The 22,304-nt window shown below is 43.4% G+C and overlaps 2 protein-coding genes and 1 long non-coding RNA gene across 10 annotated transcripts in view; 1 reads left to right on the top strand and 2 right to left on the bottom strand.

The window, feature by feature from the left end:
• LOC103139930 (androgen receptor) overlaps positions 1–13,746 on the bottom strand; it is a 21,103-nt gene extending 7,357 nt beyond the window's left edge. The window contains exons 1-8 of the mRNA XM_007554808.2: positions 12,436–13,746; positions 7,854–7,990; positions 7,431–7,547; positions 6,054–6,188; positions 5,725–5,925; positions 3,967–4,111; positions 776–906; positions 479–630 (exon numbers count right to left, since the gene is read on the bottom strand). Coding sequence (XP_007554870.1) covers positions 479–630; positions 776–906; positions 3,967–4,111; positions 5,725–5,925; positions 6,054–6,188; positions 7,431–7,547; positions 7,854–7,990; positions 12,436–13,298 — 1,881 coding nt within the window. The 5' untranslated portion in view covers positions 13,299–13,746. The remainder of the gene's footprint in view (positions 1–478; positions 631–775; positions 907–3,966; positions 4,112–5,724; positions 5,926–6,053; positions 6,189–7,430; positions 7,548–7,853; positions 7,991–12,435) is intronic.
• Positions 7,496–22,304, top strand: part of LOC107836538 (uncharacterized) — a 21,724-nt gene continuing 6,915 nt past the window's right edge. The window contains exons 1-2 of the long non-coding RNA XR_001662453.1: positions 7,496–7,789; positions 17,811–17,813. This is a non-coding gene — a long non-coding RNA (uncharacterized LOC107836538). The remainder of the gene's footprint in view (positions 7,790–17,810; positions 17,814–22,304) is intronic.
• LOC103139927 (moesin-like) overlaps positions 14,992–22,304 on the bottom strand; it is a 40,721-nt gene continuing 33,408 nt past the window's right edge. For 6 of the 8 annotated variants that reach the window (XM_016672790.1, XM_016672789.1, XM_016672791.1 and 3 more), the window contains 6 exons: positions 20,923–21,086; positions 20,636–20,766; positions 20,146–20,306; positions 19,723–19,815; positions 18,621–18,854; positions 14,992–16,002 (listed from right to left, as the gene is read on the bottom strand). In XM_016672790.1, the coding sequence (XP_016528276.1) occupies positions 15,838–16,002; positions 18,621–18,854; positions 19,723–19,815; positions 20,146–20,306; positions 20,636–20,766; positions 20,923–21,086 (948 nt within the window). In that variant the 3' untranslated portion in view covers positions 14,992–15,837. Of the gene's footprint in view, positions 16,003–18,620; positions 18,855–19,722; positions 19,816–20,145; positions 20,307–20,635; positions 20,767–20,922; positions 21,087–22,074; positions 22,183–22,304 lie in introns of those variants that run through there. The other 2 variants (XM_007554805.2, XM_007554804.2) reach the window with 2 other exon arrangements.

The following is a 22,304-nucleotide window of genomic DNA, read 5'->3' as shown; positions in this document are numbered from 1 at the left end:
TTATTTGATCATTTTTCTACCTGCGATGTTGTAACTGTTGTGAAGCTGAGGCTGTTGTAAATGCGCCATGTAAATAAACTTTCACTTGACTTAAACCAAACAGCATTTTTTGAATTTCAGCAGTGACACTCCGCAGCCAGCAGGTGGAGCCAGAGCAGAGGAGATGAGAAGAGCTGAACTGAACCTTTGTCTGCCAAGGCAGTTATTCCTTTCTTTCTTTTTTAATTACATAAACAGAATAAGTGGCTCTGTTAATGTAACCTGAACACGTTCGGTAAAAATAAACCAACACTGTACTGCCGGGAGCCAAATACAGTGTTAGTGTTCTGAAATCCAAATGACTTTCACCTGATGAAAGCCAAAAATGACAAAATGACACTTGCGTAACAGATCAGCAACAAGTAAGGAGTGGAAGGAAGGAGGCAGGTTCAGGGGTTGGGGGTGTGGGGGGTTTGGGTTACAGAGTCCTATGTATTACCGACTGGAGGTAGTCCAGTAGCTGCGTGAGCTGAAACAGCCTCTGTGTCCGGGTGGTCTCCCCGTGGTGGCTCGCTAAGCGGTCCAGCTCCTTGATGTAGGAGGTCCGCAGTTCGTCAAAGCAGCGCTGGCTCCTCAGGCCCTCCACTGGCACTGTGACCACAAAGCCAGAACACAACAATAACTCTCACAGGCTTTATCCCTCCCCATCAATTCTCCGGAGCATGGGCCGCGCTCTGTTCAAGTCGTATTTCACTTCAACGGGGCTGTTTTTTGGAAATGATCCCGGGTGACTCACTGATACTGAAGAGGACCAGGGCCTTCATGCAGAGGAACTCCTCCTCGGTAACCTCCAGCTTGCAGAACCTCTGGGCGAGCAGCTTCATCCTCACACAGTGTTCGTACATGCTGGACACTTGCATACGTTGGCTGGGATGGTGGGAGGAAAAATGGGGGACGGGGGGGGAAATAAATAAAAAAATCAACCAAACACAGTATTAGAGGGAGGAGAGAGGAGTGATCGGATACAAGGTGTGACAGAAGCAGAAGTGTGAAGCCAGGAGATGTTCTGGCAGAAACACACAGAGAGGAGGAAGAGGATTAATAGTTGTGGGGACAAGAGAAGAGGAGATCGGAGAAAGCGCGGCAGGGGTGAGAGAAAAATGAGTTAGATGGATAATGGAAAAGGAGAACGACAGATGGGCAGAGAAAAATGAGGGTCAGCAACACGGGCAGGCGTATCCATTAACCGCAGCGGTCGCGGGCGGCCCTGTAGGAGCGACGGAGGTCTAACGCGCAGAGAACGAGTGTTTTGCTAATGTAACACAAAATGGCAGAAAAATTGAGAAGGCGCATGACTGGCTGTACGCCATCAGAACGCCGCTCACAGCAGTTCAACCGGATTGCAAGGCGACGGCGAACGTTTAGCGGCTCGCAAAACGGCGAATACCTACGGAACTCTGTCACACCGCGCCACCTTAATGTGATTTCTACTGGGAATTTAGACCAACACAAAGTAGTGCATAATAGTGAAGCAGAGCGAAAATGATGCATCGTTTTTTAAATGTTTTAGTCATTTTGTTATCCAATGACTAAATAACAAATCATTTGGGCCTTTGCCCAAAGATCGAAACTGAAATTCGCCCATTTTGTTTCTGCAAAGTAGCTCAGTTTCACTTGGACTGAACAGAAAGTGTCTTTGAACAGGTCTTCTCACAGTATCTCAGGCTGGACTTTCAGAGCCATTCAAACACTACTACCTACTTTGGACTAAAACCCTTTGCTTGTTGCTTTGTCTGTATGCTCAGTGTTGTTCTCCTGCCCCACTCTGCAGTCTCTTACAGCCTCTAACAGATTTCCTTCTAATCTTGCTCCTTACAGCAGGTTGCTGTGACCACCATTACTCACTACAAAGACACTGTGTTCAGGGTAATATAAAGTTAGTTTTTGCCCAAACACAGTTGCCCAAGAAGTTAAATGTTGGACTCGATTGACCAGAACCAAAGACGTTTCTGACGGAGTCAAATAATTCGGCCGTATTCTGTTTTTTTAAATAACAATGCGCTTAATTTTAAATAATTGCGATTGAATTCTGGTTATTCAATTGCACTTAATTTTTATTTGGTTTAATTAACAATGAACAGAGAATCCAGATCCCGTCATACACCAAGCAAATGAGCACATTTACTTTTTCTCCACAAAAACCACTGGCTGTTTCCCCCAATAACTACATCCAAACAATGAAATTAAACAACCCCATTTCGTTTTTAGACCCAGCTCCGTTTTGGCGCTTGTTGTAACCGCATGGTGAGTCAGGTGCAAATCATTTGGGATGTGTGACTGATAGGAGCGGAGCAGGGTGGGGGCGTGTAGGCTTTTACTTGTCCAGCGCGCTGCACTTGTTGCAGTCTAATTAACTTGTGTGACTTTCTTCATTTCTTTCTCCAATAAAGTAAACTGCCTGCTCCTCTGTTTAGACGGAGCATTCACAACATAGCATTCGCTTCAGTTTTACCTGTTCTGTATTTGCTGCACACTTGTTAAAGGCGCCACAGAATCCCGACCCAACCTGTCCATCCAGCAAATAATTTTGTGCTGACAAAACCTGAAATTTGGGCCGGGCTCCGGCTATAGATCTAAGCGCCAGTCTGAGCTCTGCCACCACTCTGGAGACAGAAATTAAAAGCAGCACTCGAATGCGTTTTGGAAGCGGACACGCTCCAAAGTGTCCCCGTCCATAACTCTGTCAGCTCCTGGTCAGCAAGATGCAGTCGGTTCTGCGTCCATGTCAGAGCTGATATTCAGAAGGATTTTTTTTTCTTTTTAGTGATTGAATTAGTTTCCTCTGGGATGTACTCTGTGCGCAAAGTAAGTTGAAAATGTTCGCACTTATGCACCGAGTAATCAAGAATGTAAGTTGTAATCCATCTAAATGACCTTGACGATCATGAGATTTTGCCATCGTTTGAAAAAAAAAAAAAAAAGAAAAAAAAAGTCAAATACAGGAAATATTCTGTCAACGTGACTCCTGACCCACAAGTCACCACTATGGCTTGTGGTAACCATTAATCTGACATTGACTTCCTTCTCCACAAAAACCAGATTTATAGACGGCGTGTCAACAGACTGCCTCAGCAACTCCTCCAAAGTCATCAGAAGCATGCCGCCACCACCGCGTCTTTCAGTGGCAGCGGTACGCTCATAATGTACACGGTTAAGCTTTTTGAAACTCATGTAAGACACAAAGCTCAATTTTGGTCTCATCTAACAAAAGCACCAACTTCCAGAAGTTTGCAACATCACTGGTGACAAACTTGGCTTTACCACTCCATGAATATGAATGCATTTGTAAGACACTGTGTACATGCATATCACGCATTGAGATTTGTGATAAAAGCGGCAGTACGGTTTTTTTGTTTTTTTTTGTTTTGTTTTTGTAAGTTCAAAGCAGAGACAAAAGACGAAAGTTGAAGTTAAAGACAGGTTTTTGGGTGGAGGCTGGAAGGTTGCGGCGCGTATCAAGGTGAACGAAAGCAAACATCTTGATGAGACGACTGCTTCGGTAAAAGAGAGATTAAATGGAATAAATCATCAGAGGTGATCCCTCTGCGGCCACGCGTATCAGACGCAGAGGAAGTGGTAAGATCAGAACGCGCTTGTTTACCGCCGCGTCTTGAAAAAGCACGCGTTTTATTGTTTGATTAGTCAGTCTTCCTCTGAACCGCGTATTCCACCGTGGTTCTGCTTCCCAGTGACGGTGACAGGTGGAAATCTCCCGATATTTCCAACAGACCCCCACGCCGCTGCGATTATTACAACTGATTACGCCCCAAACAAACTTTTTCCTCCCTCCCCCCCCCGGCCCCGCCGTTTTCTTAAGACGAAGCGACAGGCTTGGGAAACTTTAGTCAACTCGCTCAACTTGCTACCAAGAACTCCTTCAAGTTTAGACGTCTGGGACGGGTAAAAAAACTTTTTCGCGTGACTTACTCGTTGAACACCAAGTCGGGCGCAAAGTAGAGCATGGAGCAGTTGGTGAGCGTGTAGGATCTCCAGCCCAAGGCGAACACCATCACCCCCATCCATGACAACTGAATCACGGACATCTGGTCGTCCACATGCAGGTCACGGAAACCTGTTGATAAAATGGACATTTTAGGAAATGGGAAAACTATAAATAATAATAATAATAATAATAATATGAATAATATCCTGATTAACTCAATTAATAAAAGTTAGACCGTAATAATGTCAAAGATCATACTAGAGACCCTGCTTTGCATTTTCATTTCTCTATCATCTCCATAAACAAGAACACATCTCCCTCTAGTGGCTTATAGTTGAACAGGCTAGCTCGCTCTGCACCAGACTGCTTCAGTGTTAAAGGGATCGGCCTTTTTTTTATTTTTTTAAGTTTGCAAGCAGTTGATCTTAGACAACTCTTGTGGTTTCTTCCTTCAGCCTACATGCATTTACAAAGATCTAATCTAAAAAAAAAAAAATCCACAATCTTCTGAGTAAAGCATATTTTATGACCCTATGTTTTTCTTTGGATGGTTGTACACACAGAAGCTGAGGATCATAAAAATGACGAGCCTTTCTGCGTGAAACTCTTCTTAGGACACATGAAGCATTTCCCAGTCTGAGTCTCCCGGAAATAAATGCAAAAACTGTATAAAAGGCAAAAATTACAGGCGGCACCGAAGCAGTTGCGGGCCCACGCCGTGTTGCAGGACAACGTTTCATGCATATGTGGAAACAGGGGCATTGGGTGACGATAATACGCTGAAGAGACACGTGCAAAATCTGTTTTGGCACGAAGCGCTGCGGTCATGTGACCGGCGCTGTGCTTAGCACGGCAGCAGATTTAGCGTTCAGCAGGGCGCCTGTGTGGTGGATTCTGCGGGCAGATCCTTTGCTTTGGACCAGCTGTCTGCATTAGGGTCAAATGTCTGCACTATAAGTATGTCTCAAGCGCGCCAACAAGCATAGAGAGATGATGCCAGGGAGACAAATGTTACTTGTAGGAGTGCCGGAGTGAGAGGGGGCGAACTGTTTTTCAAAATAAAACATTTCCGAGTCTTTCTCCGACGTGTGAAACTCCCGATTGGTGACCGCTAATGTACGAGAACGCTAGCTTTCTAACTCACATAGGAAATGTCCTCTCTCAGTTCGTGTTTCACTCTGAAATATTATTAGTGGTGCACTTCCTCCAACCACCACTTCCTGTGTAAATAATCCTCAGCTGCTGGATAAATTATTCCGCAAAGGCAAAGCGAGAAAACTGCTCAAAGTTTCACAGAATGCTAGCATAAAGTATCGTGATATATACTTTTTAGAATTGGATACGTTCTGAGATGGACCGTGCGGCCCCACATGCACACCGAATAAAAATGCCATGAGAGTTATCTGCTGCAGGTGAGATATTAACGGCTTATAACCTTTCATGATAATCTCCTAAAATGAAATCCAACCCTTTTGAGGTCAGGCACCGAGCTAAAAGACACTCCGCGATTCTCGTGCCAGCTTTCGAAATATTTTCATGGCCCTATAATCTGATGAGTCACGCAAGTAACTGCGCATCTGTGGAGGATTGTCAACAGGTCCGACCAAGCGGTGCTATTATTTATCACGTATTGAGTGGGAGACAGCTGCCGCAGGTATTTTCAGCTTGCGGCGCTTTTCACGAAAAAAAATAAAATAAAATAAAATCTGCCCCCTCTTTCGCCCCGGATCATACCGGTTTACCTGGTATTGCCTTTGCCCAGCGCACAACGGTCACCAGCTGTCGTTCCCCGAGCTCGTTGAGGCTGGTGAGCAGGGAGGCGGGGCTGTCTGGTTGGGCGGGGTCATGCCCCGCGTTAACAACGGCAGGCTCGATGGACTGCAGGATGGTGAGCAGGGAGAGGCAGGAGCGCATAGTTGGGGGGATCCCTAAAAGTTGAGGCCCTGCAGGAGTTTACACAGAAACAGGAGCAGAAGAATGATATATATATACATATATATACACATAAAATGGTCACACTCTTTGCAAATCTCTTTGATATTTGAGCTCGTGAGCCACTAATCCTCCCCACCTTGAGCCCTGGCAGCAGCATTTCCAGGCTCCAAGACAACGTTGTGCTTCCCTTCCCTCTCTCCATGCCCCCAGGCACCAGGCTGCTGTTCTTCCTCTCCCCCTCTCGTCTGTCCGGCTCCCTTCAGCCTACGGCCTACAATCACACACCAGGTGGAAGATAAATTGCTAAAACAGGAAGCCCCACTTACAAGTGAGCTCTTTCTTTTTCGCCAAATAATGTCCCTAAAGAAAACAGCAGCACGTGGTTACTACAAATGAGGCTAAAGTTGTTCACAAGCTTCTTGTGATGTTTCCTATCATCAACACGTCAGTTAAGTTCCTCTTCGCAGGCCAACAGGCAGACAGAAAGGACAGAAAAGGTCTTTTTGACCTCCGCTGAATTGAATTTGTCACGCTAAATTTTAGCAGGAACAGTTCTGCTCTGCTGAATCTTAGGCATTTGACCACACTGACCCGTTCTTTATCCATGTGCACAGCGAATACAGCAGCCTGCTAAGGGGTTCATACCTTTTGAACTTGGGATTTTGCCACACTTAGTGTGTTTTATTGGACTTTCATGCGGTAGACCAACACAAAGTACTGCGTGTTTTCTCGGCATGCTTTTTTAAAAAAAAAAAAAAAAAAAAACGCGAAAAAGTATGGCATGCATATGTTTCAGCTCCCTTTGGTCTGACAGACCTAAATAAAATCTAATGCAGGAAATTGCCTTCACCTAATTCGTAAATCGAGTCCATCTGTGTGTAATGTAATCTCCAGCTGTTCTCTGAAGGCCTTAGAGGTTTGTTAGAGAACACTGGAGAACCAACAGCAGACAGGTCAGGGAGAGAGATGTGGCGTTTAAAAGCAAGGTTTAGGTTAGAAAACCTAAACCCAAAAGCGCTGCTTAAAGCGAAAACCTAAAAATAGACAGCGCATGTACGGCAAAACTCGGAGAAAACGAATCGGAGGGAAGCAGCTGAAGGCCCCGACATAACCGTAGAGGTGCTGCAGAGCTCAGCAAGAAGAAAGTGTTTGCTGTACTATTAGTGTTCTTAAAATATTTGGAAGAGAGACAATGAGAAAGCCATAAAAGTTGTGTTTGGGGTGTGTCGAAGGCATGGCGAACATCACTGTGAAAACTCCACTCCAACTGTGGAAAACGGCGGCGGGATGGCATAATGCTTTGGGGACGCACTTTTTTAATTGCAGGGACAGAAAAAGCTGGTCAGAGATGAGGGGAAAATAGATGGGAGATAAATACAGATTAGGTCAGTCCTGGAAAAAAAAAAAACTTTGTTAGACTGAGGAAGATATTAAACTAAAGGTTCTTGTTGTTACATTTCTCTTCTTGGCACATTTTCTCTCCTTCAGTTTTTCATGCCTACAAGCTGCGTACCTTTCAGGCTCATTCCGGACATGAAGCACCTCTTTAGCCGACACGAGGCGCAGTTTTTCCTCCTCAGCTTGTCGATGGTACAGTCGTTCCGGCTGGCGCACAGGTGGTTCTGCTTTCCTGGAGGCACACAAAAAAAAAAAAAGAAAAAAAAAAAGAATCCACATTGCCTCGGCCTTTTACTCATAGCAACGCCACGTGGGTGTTTTCTGATAACAAACTGCTCGGCCTTATAATGTCAGGTCGCTGTGCCCTGACGGCAGAGAGTAGGTGGGTGTATAAAATTAAATCAGGGGATGCATACTGTAATTTTGATGTGCACTCAGGGATGCTTGAGTGCGTGCGTGTGTGTGTGTGTGTGTGTGTGTGTGCGTGCGCGTGCGTGTGTGTGTGTGTGTGTTGTGGTGTTGTTTGCGTCACTCCCACCTGCAGCAGCCCTCTTGAAGAACACTTTGCAACTGCCGCAGGTGACCGCTCCGTAGTGGCAACCCGAGGCGTCATCGCCGCACACCTGACACACTCTCCTGTCTGACAGGAACACGCCTGGGAAAAAATCCTCGTGCCTGGAAGTGCGCGCACACACACACACACACACACACACACACACACACACACACGCACGCACGCACACACACACACACACACACGCAAATTGTGACGGTTGTGATGGTAAGCCATGGTTTTCAAATGTTTCAGTTTCAAGAATCGCTAAAGTTTTCCATCATTGTTTGGACTGGAGATGTTTAATTTAGGGCGGCGCGATAAATCGATTCTATCATTTAATCGATTTATTTATTTATTTATTTTTTAAGCTTCAATTTTTGGAAAATTTTGGTTTATTTATTTATTATTAATGTGGTTCTTGGGTTTCCATATTCCAAAGTGACGTCAGCACTACCAGGGCGGCCATCTTGTGTTTCATAGGTTCTATGTGCTTGGACTTTGAATTCAGGTCAACATTGCGACGGACTATTATTGCCTGGCTGCAATTTTGTTTTTAGATTTAATTTCGAGAATAAAGTCGGAATATTACAAACATACGGTAAGTGCTACAATTGAGTTGGAATAACACGTGAATAAATTTATAATCATAGGACAAATAAGTACTGTTTTTATGAGAACTCCAACAAGAAAAAATAACAAAAAAAACCTACAATTAGAAATGTTGAGCGCTGTGTGAAGTTATACTTTGGTACTAGTTTTAAAGACAACACATAATACTTATCAATACTTTATATTTTAACACAGCATTAAATTATTTTAAGTAGCAGGAATTTGAAACATTCATGCAAACGATTGTGTCCGTTTTGAAAAAGGAACTGTACAAACTAAGACTTTTTTTTTCCTAGTGAAATTAAATTTCACTAGAAATTCTGAAAATTATATTCTGAAAATTAAACAAAAAATGGCTCATAGCCTGGCCCTGGTACTCCATCGTACAACTCACGGAAAGGCTAATTGAAATAAAAGCCACTCTTTGAAAGTATTTGTCTGTCATTTGCGCTTTCTTTTTTAAAAAACAAATCGAGGTGGGGGGGAAAAATATCGATTAAAATCGGATCTGGTCTGAAACAAATCATAGATTTTATTTTGAAGCCCTACTTTAAATAAGATGCCAGAGAAAGACCAGGAGAGGTTTTGTTTTTTTTTTTCCCAGCTGTAGAGTAACATAGCGCTGACACCCTCCACACGTTAGCTGCACACTGTAACCAGCTGGCTGAAAGGAAGCTTATACTTTTTTTCTCACGGGCAAGAAAGAAACTACAAACAATCATGATGTGAACAACAAAAAAGCACCGCCTCTATAAACTGCTTTATAGTACTTGAAAAGTACTTGAAAAGTGTTGCTAAGTTTAATGCGCGTTTTAGATTTATTTATTGAAGTCTGCATATCTAAGTAAAAATAAAAATTTAACAGATAAGATTGTTATAATTACAATGATACATTAATATACCATCAGTACAAAACAAATGGTTCGTTTCTGTTTTAAATAAAGCAAGTAAATCATGTTATCATCCCACTGCCGCCTTGGGTCGAAGTGCAGAACACAAGACTGGATTCACAAGACTAAGACGAGGATTTATTTGAGTGATTTCTCAAACAGAACAAAAGTTTCATAAATTTTTGTTTAACTTTGAATTATTCACTCCAGATTTTTTTTTGTTTCATTTTGATCAAATTAAAAAGCCCAGAAGCCCCAATTCAACTTAATGGTGAATAGAAATCTATAACCCAAACAGAGCGAGCCGCCATATATATCACAGCCCTTCCGCCATGCACCACACCCCCTTTCACACTGGCCCCCTGGGCGGTAAGCCATATTCCTGAAAAGCCACCACCGACGAGGCCACTGGACCTCGCTCCTTCAGTAAAGTTTCATAAACACAATAATAATATCCCTACATTCCTTTCTTTAACTATAAAACAATTTCAGGTGTCTCGAGCCGGAATCAGACGCTCGCGGAGAAGAGATGAAAAAAAGAGACGGATTGAATGCAGCCGAGATCTAATGAAACCCTACACAGGATTACCAAGGCAGACACCAACTTAATTAGCCAGCAGACATGTACAATCGTCATTTCTAACTGTTTACACTCCACTCCATGTTGCACAGGTGGAGTGCGATATCTTTTATTTTTTTGCCACCCACTAACCCAAGGGCACCCTGGGTGGTGGGCCATAGCAGCCATAGCAAACCCTACTAATGATGTTCAAAAAATGTTAATGCATAAGTGATCGTGCCATGACAGCCTAATACCGACCACTGTCTGAATGGTTTTAAAATATGCATAAACGGTGGAGCGGGAGGAAACACTACCAGGGTATTTCAGGGTCCATTTTATGACTTCCAGTCATAACATGCATGAAAAAAAAAAGCATGAAAGGACAAAGTAAATCAGATATATTTATAGATTAAGGTCAGTGGGATCTGTTCCACACAGAGAATTAGAGCACCAGCCCTTTAAAATGTAATCCAATTACAACTAGTTTCCCTGTCACACAGAGCCGATGACACAAGAGATGAATTCAACTAAGATACAAATAAAAACTTGTGATTAAAGAATGCCACAGTCCTGGAAATCAGCAACCCGTGGCATTTAGACTCTTCCACTCCCAGCACCGAATCAGCAACAGGTGCTGTATCTCTTGTTTATGGCCACGCAGATACATTAACTCCCCGTCTGGAAGTCGGCTCTAGCTGCAGCACAAATAAAAGGACATTTCTGGACATTTTTTGGGGGGGAACTGGGTGAACTTTGCTTCACAACGGCTGTATGTTGAAACGCAGCTCGGCCAAGGCCAAGAGCAGAAAAACGCAAAAAAGAAGAAAAAAAAAAGAGAGGGGGGTCGGAGGGGGTGTGTGTGTGTGTGTGCGGTTCAGTTCTGGTGTAGATACGCAGCTGCTGCTGCAGCGGGACAGGCCATGATTCCACAAAGTAACAATGCGAGTCATGGCCAATGAAGGGGGCACGGTCACGGTTTTTTTTTTTTTTTTTGAATCAACACACAATCTATTGATGCCATGNTGTGTGCGGTTCAGTTCTGGTGTAGATACGCAGCTGCTGCTGCAGCGGGACAGGCCATGATTCCACAAAGTAACAATGCGAGTCATGGCCAATGAGGGGGGCACGGTCATGTTTTTTTTTTCTTTGAATCAACACAATCTATTGATGCCATGTGGCTTTTTCAAAGGGAAATTGGGTTTGAAATCAGATATCAGGGGGGTTCACCACCACTGCGCTTTAAAAGTAAGTGCCTGTCAGTAACGTCGCTGTAATGAAGCGTGATTCCCCCCCACCACCACCACCATCAGCCCCCCAACACGTTGCTCTTTTGTTTTCCACCATACGCAGAAGGGATTGACTGATAGCCCGTGAAAATTAAAAGTGGCAGGACCCAGACCAGACCCGGCCCAAGACTATACGGAAAACCCTGAACAAGAATTTCATTTGAGACCCCATTTCCAGGTCATGTTTCAATAAAAAAAAAAAGAAAAAGAAAAAAAAAGAAGCTGTAAATAAACTGCGGCGACGAGCCTGGGTTTGGTATTCGTGCCTGGAGTGCAGCAATTCAACGCACACTCAGCCGAGTCTGGAAGGGGGAAAAAATATTTACCTTTTAATTATTGATTGGTTTGTAATTACCTGAGATATAAAATATGGCTTTAACACAAGGAGAAGAATACATGGCTGAGGTAAATTTAAAAACTTGAAGTTTAAAAGAAAAATATCCACAGTAATTTTTTTAAAGGAATACATTTTTTTTATAAAAACAAATATTTAATCAAAAGCAACTAAAAATTAAAAGTTTTGAGATGGTTTTTGGTCCTTGCTAGAAAATAATTTAAGTTATAATGAACAATATTTGATTTTTTTCCCCCCTCCACACACTGCTACAAAATTGGGCAGTAGTTTTTTTTTTATTATTATTATTATTTTTTTTTTAAAGATGCAGTTATGTTTGATTTCTTGGAGGTAGTAGCTTGGATCCGTGAACCCATAACACAGGAGTTATAGGCTCATGAAGCTAATTGTTGTGGTGTTAACAACCAGGAGGAGCACAAGCTGATAAAAATTTAACTAAGCACTAAAAGAACATGTTCACAAGTAGAGACTGCACTACATTGTGTATGCAACAGGTTTCACGAGATACAAATCATCAACTATCCTAATTTATAGTTTTCATTTGGCAACTTTCCCCATGATTTATGAGCGGCAGCCATATTGGATCCAAAGTTTGGTGCTGCTGAGCAACTCTCCGACACTCCTAGTTGGAATTCTGGCTTAATGGGGCGGTCTTTATGACTAAGAACTTGGAAAATTCAAGTACAAAGAGAAAACAACATATATTCTCCGTGAGAGGTCAAGAACTCTTGCGGTCCTCCTGGTGGCCTGGGTGCCCTAAGCAGTTGCTTACTTTGCTTATGGCTTGGGGCGGCTCTGGAAATAGATTGTCCTCTTGGTTTGAAACAAATAAAAAAAAAGGAACTCAGAAGCAGTAATTTACCTGAAGCCGCGATCTGTGCAGTGCACCCAAACGGAAGGTTCAGTCTTGATAGTGGAAAAAGCGCTTTGCCCTTGAGGAATCGCGTCTGGGTAACTTTCCACTTGGCCAAACGCCTGAACCGTCGAAACTGGCGCACCGCCTTTACCGCCTCGCTCACCTCTCCTGTACCACACACAGTCGCACTCTTGCCTGGGTCCGAAAGAGGTTTGTCCGCAGTATTTACACAAGAAACTGTGTCCATCGTATGCGCCTCTATGCGGCTCGGATCGCTCGCCGTATGCGCGCTCGGTGGCGCACCACACACCTTGGGTCTCTCTGTACAGGTTCGCCTCGGCAGAGTAGGGGGAGTACGGTTTCAAAGATCCAACTTCAGTCACTTGAGGGGTCGTGGGAACCTCCGCTATCGAGTTCATGAACATGCTCGAGTCCTTGCAAACGAATCTGGAGATGACCGAGCCGCGCGTCACAGTCTGCGCAGCGTCCATGTCCCCCGAACTGAACTGATCCACGCAGCTCACCTGCCGCAAACCGTGGCATACCTCCCCAAATTCGTCCACTCCGAGGCTGCTGTCGGCTCGAACCAGCCTGCTTCCTTCCGAGCTCACGCTTCCAGGCGTGCCCAACTCCGGCGCTCCGCAGGAACTGTTTCCGCCGGCGGCGGCGGGCTCGCAGTCTCCGAAGGCGCTGCTGGGGCACTGGTTCAGACCGCCGAGCGGAGACGACAGCGGGTCCAGCCCCAGAGACACCGACACGGCTCGGCTGAGTTCGAGAGTTGGACACGCGTATGCATCGACGGTCTCCATGCGATCCCTCTCGGTCATCCTCGTCTCGTCTCGGTCGGGCAGCCTGGAGCGAAAGGCCATCTTCGGCTCTCGTCCTTGGAGTTAAAGCAGAGTGCACGGAGAGCAAACAAACCACTTTCCCCCCCCCTTCTTCCCGGCGAGAAAACGCCTACTAAGTAAGACTCCACTCATGCGTCTCAGCGGATGGGGAATTCAGATCAGCCGACGACGTCGCTGAAGGGAAGGGACGTCCCGCCGATCCGATCCGCGAATGAAGCGCTGCACAACTTTTTTTTCCCTCCTTCTTTCCTCTCTCCCCCTGTCTCTTTCTTTCTTACAAAGAAACCATTTTCAAGAGCGGCGCTTCGGGTTAGACTGTTTGCACGCTACTAAAATTAACCTCAACTGTAACCGATAGAGACAGCAGTGGGAGGACTTTGAACCTTGATTGGCTACACTGTCAGAGCTGCAAAGTGAACAATAACTCCACGGAGCACAGGCGAGCCGGAACGTAACTTATCTGAATGAGGGCTCGCCCCCCTGTTATTTGGGGGCGAAAAGTAAGCAAATCTCGCGAGAATAGCGGCGATTAGGCAGTAAATCCACTTAATGTCACTGTCCACACCTAGGAGCAAAGACTGCAGCTGTCATACTGAAGTTACACAATCTTGTTTGTTCACTTTCCCCCCCATCATTCCAAACGATAAAATCCCATTAAGCGATGAAATATTCGCTGTTAATAACGTCCGTGATCACAATGAATTAAAAAATAAATAAATAAAATCCTTGAACTGTTTTACCTTTTGTGACGTTAGTGGATCTTGAGAGAATTTTCCATGATAGTAGAGGCCAGTTGTGAAGGAAAATAATAAATATTGTTGAAATAATTTCATATTTAAAAGAAGAAAATGTATTTGTAGTATGAGACCAAAACTATATTTGTGAAATGCTGATGAAGGAGAAAACTAACAGTGCATATAATATCACTCTGCCTCCAATGTGAAGTTAGATGGCAGCATCATGCTGTGGGTGATGCTTTTCCTTCATCAGGGACTGTGTGGACGACGGTTTCAGCTAAATAAAGAGGGGCAAAAGAAATCTGCAAAAGGACTTGAGATTGGGGTCAGAGTTCACCATTCATCTGGAAAACAACCCTGACCGCCCACCGGAGCTACAATGGGACGACTGGAGTCAAAGTGTAGTGGGTCACATGTTAGAATGGCCTAGTCAAAGTCCATCCCCAAATCCAACTGAGGGTCCTTTTGGTGCGAGTGAGATTCAGAAGGTCAAATTTGAACATTGAAGTCTTTTAGTTTAGTAGAAACCAGTCCCAAAAAAACCGACATAGAACATGTTGTTCTACAGCAGCAGCAACACGTCGAACGGATACCCGACGTTTTAGAATATTATTTGGAAACATTTGGACACCATGTATCATTTTTCCTTCCTGTAATAAAAAAAAAGAAGAAGAAAAAAAAAAAGAAATCATCTTTAGTTTGTGTTGGTCCCAAAAGAAATAAACTGAAGTTTGTTTTGATATCGTGCGACAACCTTGTGTATTTTCAATGATTCCTTATTAAGTTTTAACAATTATTTTGGGGTATAAGAGTTTAAAAAAAGGGGGGAGGGGTGAGGTGGGGAGATGAGGTGGGGGGATTTGGACGTCAACACAAATGCATGCCACACTTTTCAGATTTTTTTATTCATGCCACGGTTTAAAAAAAAAAAACCTCACTGAAGTGTTGAACAACAATGAAGTATAAACTGACATGTATCCACGGTACTCTCTCTCTTTATTCTCTAATTATGACAAGCTTACAAGTGTGAACAATTCATTCAGGTTTAAAACAATTATTAATGGTAAACCACACCAATTTAGCCTAATAATGTACCTTTGTATTTTTTTTCATTAGAGGCGGGGGGGGAGGGGGGAGGGAATAAAGACCCAACAGAACTGCTCCAAATATTTGATTTGTATCCAAACACAATCATTTTTGCAAGACTGGGTAATAAAACTAAGTGCAGTGATGAGGAGATGATGCTGGGAACTCTGTGTTTTGTGTACATGAATGGCAAAAGTTATAATTGGCGACTATATGCCTCATTAGGCACATGGAAGGCGATGCTTGCTCACTCATTCATATGGAAACAAAACAGAAAACAGAGTAGTACTGATATTTGCTTCCAGGGCATTTTTTTTCTTAATTCTCTTAAGAGAGACGACAAGTGCAACATGGAATACTTGCAAAGCGGCTCAAAATTTTTCCCAATCCGTCCACGGCAGGGAAATGTTTTCACAAGGGCGGTCGTTTTAAAATGGCAGCTGTATGTGTGTGTGTGTGTGTGTAATCAGACTGTCCGGGACATCGGGGGGGAACAAAGGGCGAGAAAGATACATGTTTCCAACTACGGGGTGGAACTTGAGACGTGCTTTCAGGGGGCAGTTTGTTATTTTCCGAAAAAAAAAAAAGGAGACGCCAAAGAACTCACAGCGTGATAAATTATTTTTCTGTCACATTCGGTTACAGTGAGATGTTTTCTTGGGTAATAATCAGCCTCTACTCATCTAAAACCTCCACTTCGTCCTTGCTGTTTAGCGCAGCTCTGAGCCTTCGCCGTCTTACATGGACTCGAACTCGTCAATGCGCTGCTTTGTGTTGCCCTGGCGAATCTGACGCAGGGTCTTGTATTTGTCACGGCCTGCCCTCACGTTCTCAGCGTGGATCAGGTCATTGGGGGTCTTCTTGCTCTCGTCTACGGCGCTGGCCAGCTCGGTGCTCAGGAACTGAAAGCGAAAAGTGGAGAATAGATTCTTTTTTTTTTCTTTTCTTTTTTTTTTTTGCCTCATTCTGCGAGACTATTCAGCAACCTCGCTCCTCTCTCTGTCACACTCCCCTCTCCCCCATCCCCAAGCCCCGGCCCCCACATTTCCATCTGACAAAAAAGAAGAAGAAAACGAAACAAAACAAAACAAAAAAAAAAACAACCTCTCGATTGGCATCATTTATTCAGGTTATTTTTCGTCCAGCCTGCTCTAAAACACTATATGTTGTTCAGAAGGCGGACGAGATCCGCGCATTTGATCGAAAACCATAACAATCATGATGTACCATGAGTGCAACGATGTTTAATTATGTAAAGTGCACTTAGTTCTGGTGAAGCACAATTTGGAGGAGCAATTACTCTGCCATATTTACACAAAGAGTCAAAACCCGGGGTAAAACCAGGAAAGAACAAACCAAACTTTCAGAAAAATTTCAAATTTGCTTTTCCAAGTATAAACCGGTTGACACAGAACAGGAAATAAAGAACTTGCCGAAAGGGCAAGAGTAAAACAACTCTGCAGCCCTGTCACAGGCTCCTCTTGAATGGACTCCTCATTTCTTCTGTTGATCACAGAGGACGGCTTCGGTCAGTTATATGACTGTATGCTCAAATAAAATAAAATAATTTAAAAACCCTCATCAGGTATTAGCCGTTTGAACAAGCATTGCCTTTACTTGTGAATGTGAATTTTCACATTTACACATTGAAAACATAATGGATTTTATGTAAATAAACAAAGACATTATTGTGAAGCGAAAAGGAAAACATACATTTTTTTTTGCTAATAAAATGCAACTTTCAAGTCTTGCCACAAAGACTCAATTAGATTTCAGTCTAGGGCTTTGACTGGGCCGACCTCGCGGATAAATATAAGCCGCGTTTCCATCGTCCCCTATAATTGCACAAATTGGAATTATGAAAAATAAATGTGCTTAATGGAAACACGTCCACTTCAAAAAGAGATGTTTTCCAATAAAAAGTTTGTGCGCTTGCATGAGGTGATTTTTATTTTTTTTCATCTGTATCAAAATTAGCGATATTTTTCCAAAACTACCATGGAACCATTTTTTTTTTTCTGCGTCGCACGAATCGTGCAATTTAACAACAGGATGTTTCTATCGACTTATCCCATTAACAAGTCAGTTCAGGAAGACCTTCGCGTCTTCGAAATTTTTTAGTTTGTAAATTTTATCTGTGTCAGATGTTCAAAACTTGGGATTACCGTTTACAACCCAAAATTAAACGACTCACTCACCTCTGAGGCCTTCACCGGCAGTTTATCTTGATGTAAAATTGCAAAGGCGGCCGAATGCAGACACACACTCCACACTTTTAAGATGTTTTTCTTTGTGAAAACAACTGCCGCGTTTTGTTTTTCTTCCGCTCTGAAAAAATCCAACTAGCTTGTGTTGTTCTATCGTATAAAACCCAATAAAAGCAGAGAAAACGTGAATAAGTTCAAGGGGTTTGAATATTTTTATTTTTTGTTATTTACTATTACAGTCATGAAGTGCACTGTTCTTAGATTACTTATATAAATAGAAAGGACTTAAGTCTATGTGTTAACAAGTACTTGTGCAGATTTCTCAGCTTGCCAACAGAGCTATAGCTTTGTATTTAGAAAGAAGTAGGATTTGTCCCCCTTAATGCAGCCTTGTTTGGCTTGATTATGTTATCTGCTAATAAAAACTGCTCATTCCCCGTCTGCAACATTTGTCTCCCTTTTCAGCAGGAGCGCTTTCCTAATTCGCAAAACACAGTTCCCAGAAAGTGCATTTCAAAATTAATTTGTTTAATCTCCTAAAAGCTCCGTGCGGCTCGGGAACGTTTAACCTGTAGCTGGACCAGGACTCCTGGAAACAGTGGTGCTTTTTGCATGAACAGCGCCCTGGGCGAGCAGGAGCACCTCTTCCTCGCGCGCTGATGTCAGACGAGCGAGACGAGGCAAGTCGAGGCAGGAGATTCAACAACAATTTTTCGAAGAACACTGGCAATTTTCGCTTTCATGTTGCGCAGATACATTAAAAAGATTCACGGTAATAACAATAATAAACATTTCTCTGCTCTTTTTCACCATCGCAAGCGCAGGTTTCGTGGCGTTTCAAACGGGTTTTAACGCGACCCGCAGCACGCTGCGCGCCACCCGACGGGGTCCCCGGCGGATGCAGGGTGCTTTGAAGGAGATCTGTTCAGAGTTCAATTATCCAGCTTGGATTAGGCCAGTTCGAGTTTTTTGGCTTTTTTTAAAATGTTGAAGTAGACTTGATCAAATGATTGGATTCCTTGAGAAAAACAAAAAACAAACAAACAAAAAAAAAAAGTAAAATGTTCACTAATGCTGAATCAGCGTCGCATTAGTCAGTGGTGGTGAACACACCTCGTAAAAAACACCCAACGCCCATTGACTTGGCGCGCTAATAAGCAACAGAGACGTTGTCGTAAAAAAAGGTTGGTGCCGTACCTGCGACTCCTCCAACCCACCCGAACGGAGCGGCGCCCTGGGCGGTGAGCCATTTTTTTTTTTTTTTGCCCGAAACCTCTGGGGAAAAAACCCCAACAATAAACTTCTTCTCTCACCTTCAGGTTCTTCTGCAGCCTCTGGTTCTTCTGCGCCTCCGTCACCCTCTCCTCCTCGCTGCGGTCGCGGACCATGCCGGGGGCGGTCAGCTCGGCGCTCGCCTCGGCGCTGCTCTCGTCCGTCTCGTCGTGCTCGTGCATGTGGGGGTGAACAGAGTTCTGGAGTTGGACACCCATTAGTTTAGTCTTCAGCTCGTCTTTGGTTCGCTCCAAATCAGCTTCTACCATCAAGGCCTGTCAACACACGGTGAGGCGCTGAGGTTGCAGCCTAAGACGTTTTGCGGGTGGCCTGCAGGCTTGCTCCAAAAATACGGAGTTGCTTGATTTTAAGGAGCTTTGTGCCAACACACGTTTAACTTAGTTTGTTCTGTTCGTTACCTTTTTGGATTCCTGCACTGCAAAAAACAAACACAAAATCAAGTATTTTTGGACTACTTTCTAGTACATCTGAAATAAGACAAAAACTTACAATCAACTTTTAAGAAAGATATCAAAGCTTGTTTTAAGTCAAGAATTCCTTAATATTGATTTTAAAAAAATGTACATGTTCCACTGGCAGATTATTTCACGTAGAACAAGACATCCCTCACATGTTATAAGTGATCAAATCTGCCAGTGGAATTAGCACATTTTGATCAATATTAAGGAATTATTGACTTAAAACAAACCCATATTTCATGCTGAAAAGCTACTTGCTAGTTTTGTCTTATTTCAAGTGTAGAATCTAGACAAAAAAAAAACACTTGGTAAGTTTTTGTTGGGTTTTTTTGCAGTGTAGTCATGACATGTTTGCATCTTAGCCATTTTACTTTCATAATAAACTGCGACAGTTTCGCGCCGCAGTAACTCACCGGTTTTACATGTAGGCTTAGAGCCATATTTGCACTCCGACTTGCTTTGCACATGCTTTACGTGGCCCCTAAATGAAATCTGCATTCGAAACAGAATCCCTTCCTAGATCAAACACCCTCATCCAGGACTGCCGCTGACAGGACACAATGAAAACATACCTGCTTTCTGGCTCAGTCATCTCTCGCCCGACACAGACCCGCCGCCACACATCCCTCTTTCATCCTCTATCCCCTCTCTAATTTTCTCTCACCCTTTTCTGCCATCGCTGCGCCTCCTCATCCTTTTTCTTCTTGGCTTCTTCCAGCTGGGAGATCTTAGTGGTAAGCTCAGCCAGCTCAGTGGCCTGCACAAACCATGCACACAAATGGAAAAAGAGTTAAGAGCGCTTCTGATCTAAGGTCGCGCGTGCAAAGTGTGAGGGAGAGCGCAAACGAGTCCGCGCAAGCGCAACATATTTACATGCTTGAAAATTCTTTTGATTTTTTATTTTAATTTATTTTGCGTAACCGTAAACCTTTCAGTTCTGACTTTGGGGCCCAGATCTATAAATCTAGAAAGGTTTGGATGTATTTCAGGTTCATCAGCCCCCCTCGCCACCCCTCGGCCTCCTCAAGGCTTTTATTCTGTTCAACCAGAGATGAAGGACAACAGAATGTGCATTGTGCATGAATACCAGGCCTTCCTGGCTCTTGATCTGGGTCTCGGAATGGTGCAGCAGGGCCGCTTTCGCCTCCACTGCAGCTCTGCGGTCGTTGTCCAGACGCTCTGCCTCCTCCTGAGCGATTGTTCTCTCCTTTTCCAACTCCAGGGCTCTGCGGGTCTGCTCTTCCAGCTCTAAAGCAACATCCCCACATGTGCAGGTCACACGCACGCGCGCACGCACACACACACACACACACACACACACACACACACACACACACACACACACACACACACACACACACACACACACACACACACACACACACACACACACACGCACGCGCGCGCACACACACACACACAGGCTTATACATGGTTTATTCTACAGCAAAAATAAAAAAAATCAAGTCTGTTTAAACTTGTGAATCTGGATTCCATTTTTTTTTTATGCTCTTTAGCAGAAAACAACCCTACGAAACTGAGGGTATCAATGGTTTGTAGTGGGAAAGCCGTCAGACCGTCTTGAGCTCTCTTTGTCTGCTCTTCAATCTGTCTCAATCGTTCCATCAGCTCCATCGTCTCGCGGGCAATCTTCTCCGTTTCCTTCTCGGCGTTTTCTCGTTTTTTTTTCTCGCTCTCAAGCAGAGCCCTGACAAGGAGAATTGTGCATAAATACGCATTAGACTAACTTCATCTCCTGACAGTTTTCTCTTTTTTAAAGTAGAGAGAACACAAAGTAAACTGTAAAGAAAAAAAGAAAAAATAATCAAATGACACAGAGTTGTGTTATTTAAGCCTCCTTTACCGCTCCATTTGCCTCTTGTTCTTCTCCTCCCTGGCCTGGGCCTTCATCTGCTGCACCTCGATGGTGTCGGGTTTGCGTCTGCGCATGTACAGGTCATGATTTCCCATGCACAATGCCAGGATGCGTTTGTTGATGCGGAGACGAGGTACATAGAAAACAAAGTCCTGCATCAAAGGAATCGGCAAATGCTTTTAGCCATAATGACATACCGATATTTTTATTTTTTTTTATCCCCCAATAAAGCAATGGGTCCAGATCTAAAACGATTTTTTTTTTTTTTAAGAATTTCTTTTTCTTCTCCCTCCGACCCCCTTCTCTTGGATGATTCCCTAAATCTGGGCATGGAGTCAAAAGATGGGGCTGCCGAGGCAGAGCTCATGTCTGTAGATGAGATCAAGTAGCAGCTGCTGTTGAAATTCTCTGTAATTTGTGCTTCTTGCAAATTGATATTTTCACCAGAATCAAATGGGTTCTGTCACACCTCCTGTTTACAGGCACAGTTAAAGAGATACAAATCTCCATTTCTTAGAAGGCAAAAAAAGAGAGAAAAAAAACAACAACAAAAAACTTTCCATCTAGTTATGGAAGTTCTAACTAATTAGTGGAGAAAGAAAAGAGCGTTTTTTGTTGTTTTTTAAAAAAAATTTTATTATTATTTTAAACTCAATGCATGAAGACGTTTTAACACATTAGAAGCACAAATTTCACGTCACGGTGAATTCTTATTCCGGCTGCTCAGTCCATGTCCAACCTCACCTCTTCTCCAACTTTCTCTCTCTAAACTGCCCATCCTTAGCTGTTCCTCTGATCTGCTCATTCCTAATCCTCTTCATCCTGGTCAGTCCTCATGAAAATCTCTGCTTCCTCAAATCTGACACCTCCAGCTCAGTCTCCTGTCTTGGTCTCACTGCACTCTTATGGACTTTCCCATTTAATCTTTTCAATATCCTTATGTCACCCGTCTCTCCGGACTGTTATGTCACAGTTTTTTGTTTTATTTGTTCCTTTTTTTGTAAATCACAGTTTTGCATTATTTTAAGTGGGGTTTGTGTGCTTTTTTTTTTTTTTTTTAAAGAGGGGGTATGACACGCTTTTCCCCAAAGATGCTACTGAAATCGAACTGGTTTTTCTTTTTTTTTTTTTTTTACTTACCGGGGCTTTCTTGTCAATTGGCTTGATGACAAATTTCTTGTCGTTGAATTAGATGTTTCTGATCTCACTCCAGGGGAAGCCGATCTTTGGCGTCAATCTGAAAGAGAGGAAACGGCAGAATTTAATTTTGAGTTTTCATACAAAGAATTACACCAACACCCACCATGGGTGGATTTAGCATTAAAAGTGGTTCAGACAATCAGGAATTACAGGCTGCTTGCTGCATTGGG

The sequence above is a fragment of the Poecilia formosa genome, unplaced genomic scaffold (assembly GCF_000485575.1).
Source record: "Poecilia formosa unplaced genomic scaffold, Poecilia_formosa-5.1.2 Scaffold66, whole genome shotgun sequence".
In the NCBI taxonomy this organism is placed as follows: domain Eukaryota; kingdom Metazoa; phylum Chordata; class Actinopteri; order Cyprinodontiformes; family Poeciliidae; genus Poecilia; species Poecilia formosa.
Note: the sequence above shows the minus strand (reverse complement) of the source record. Positions and strands in the feature narration are given on the sequence as shown.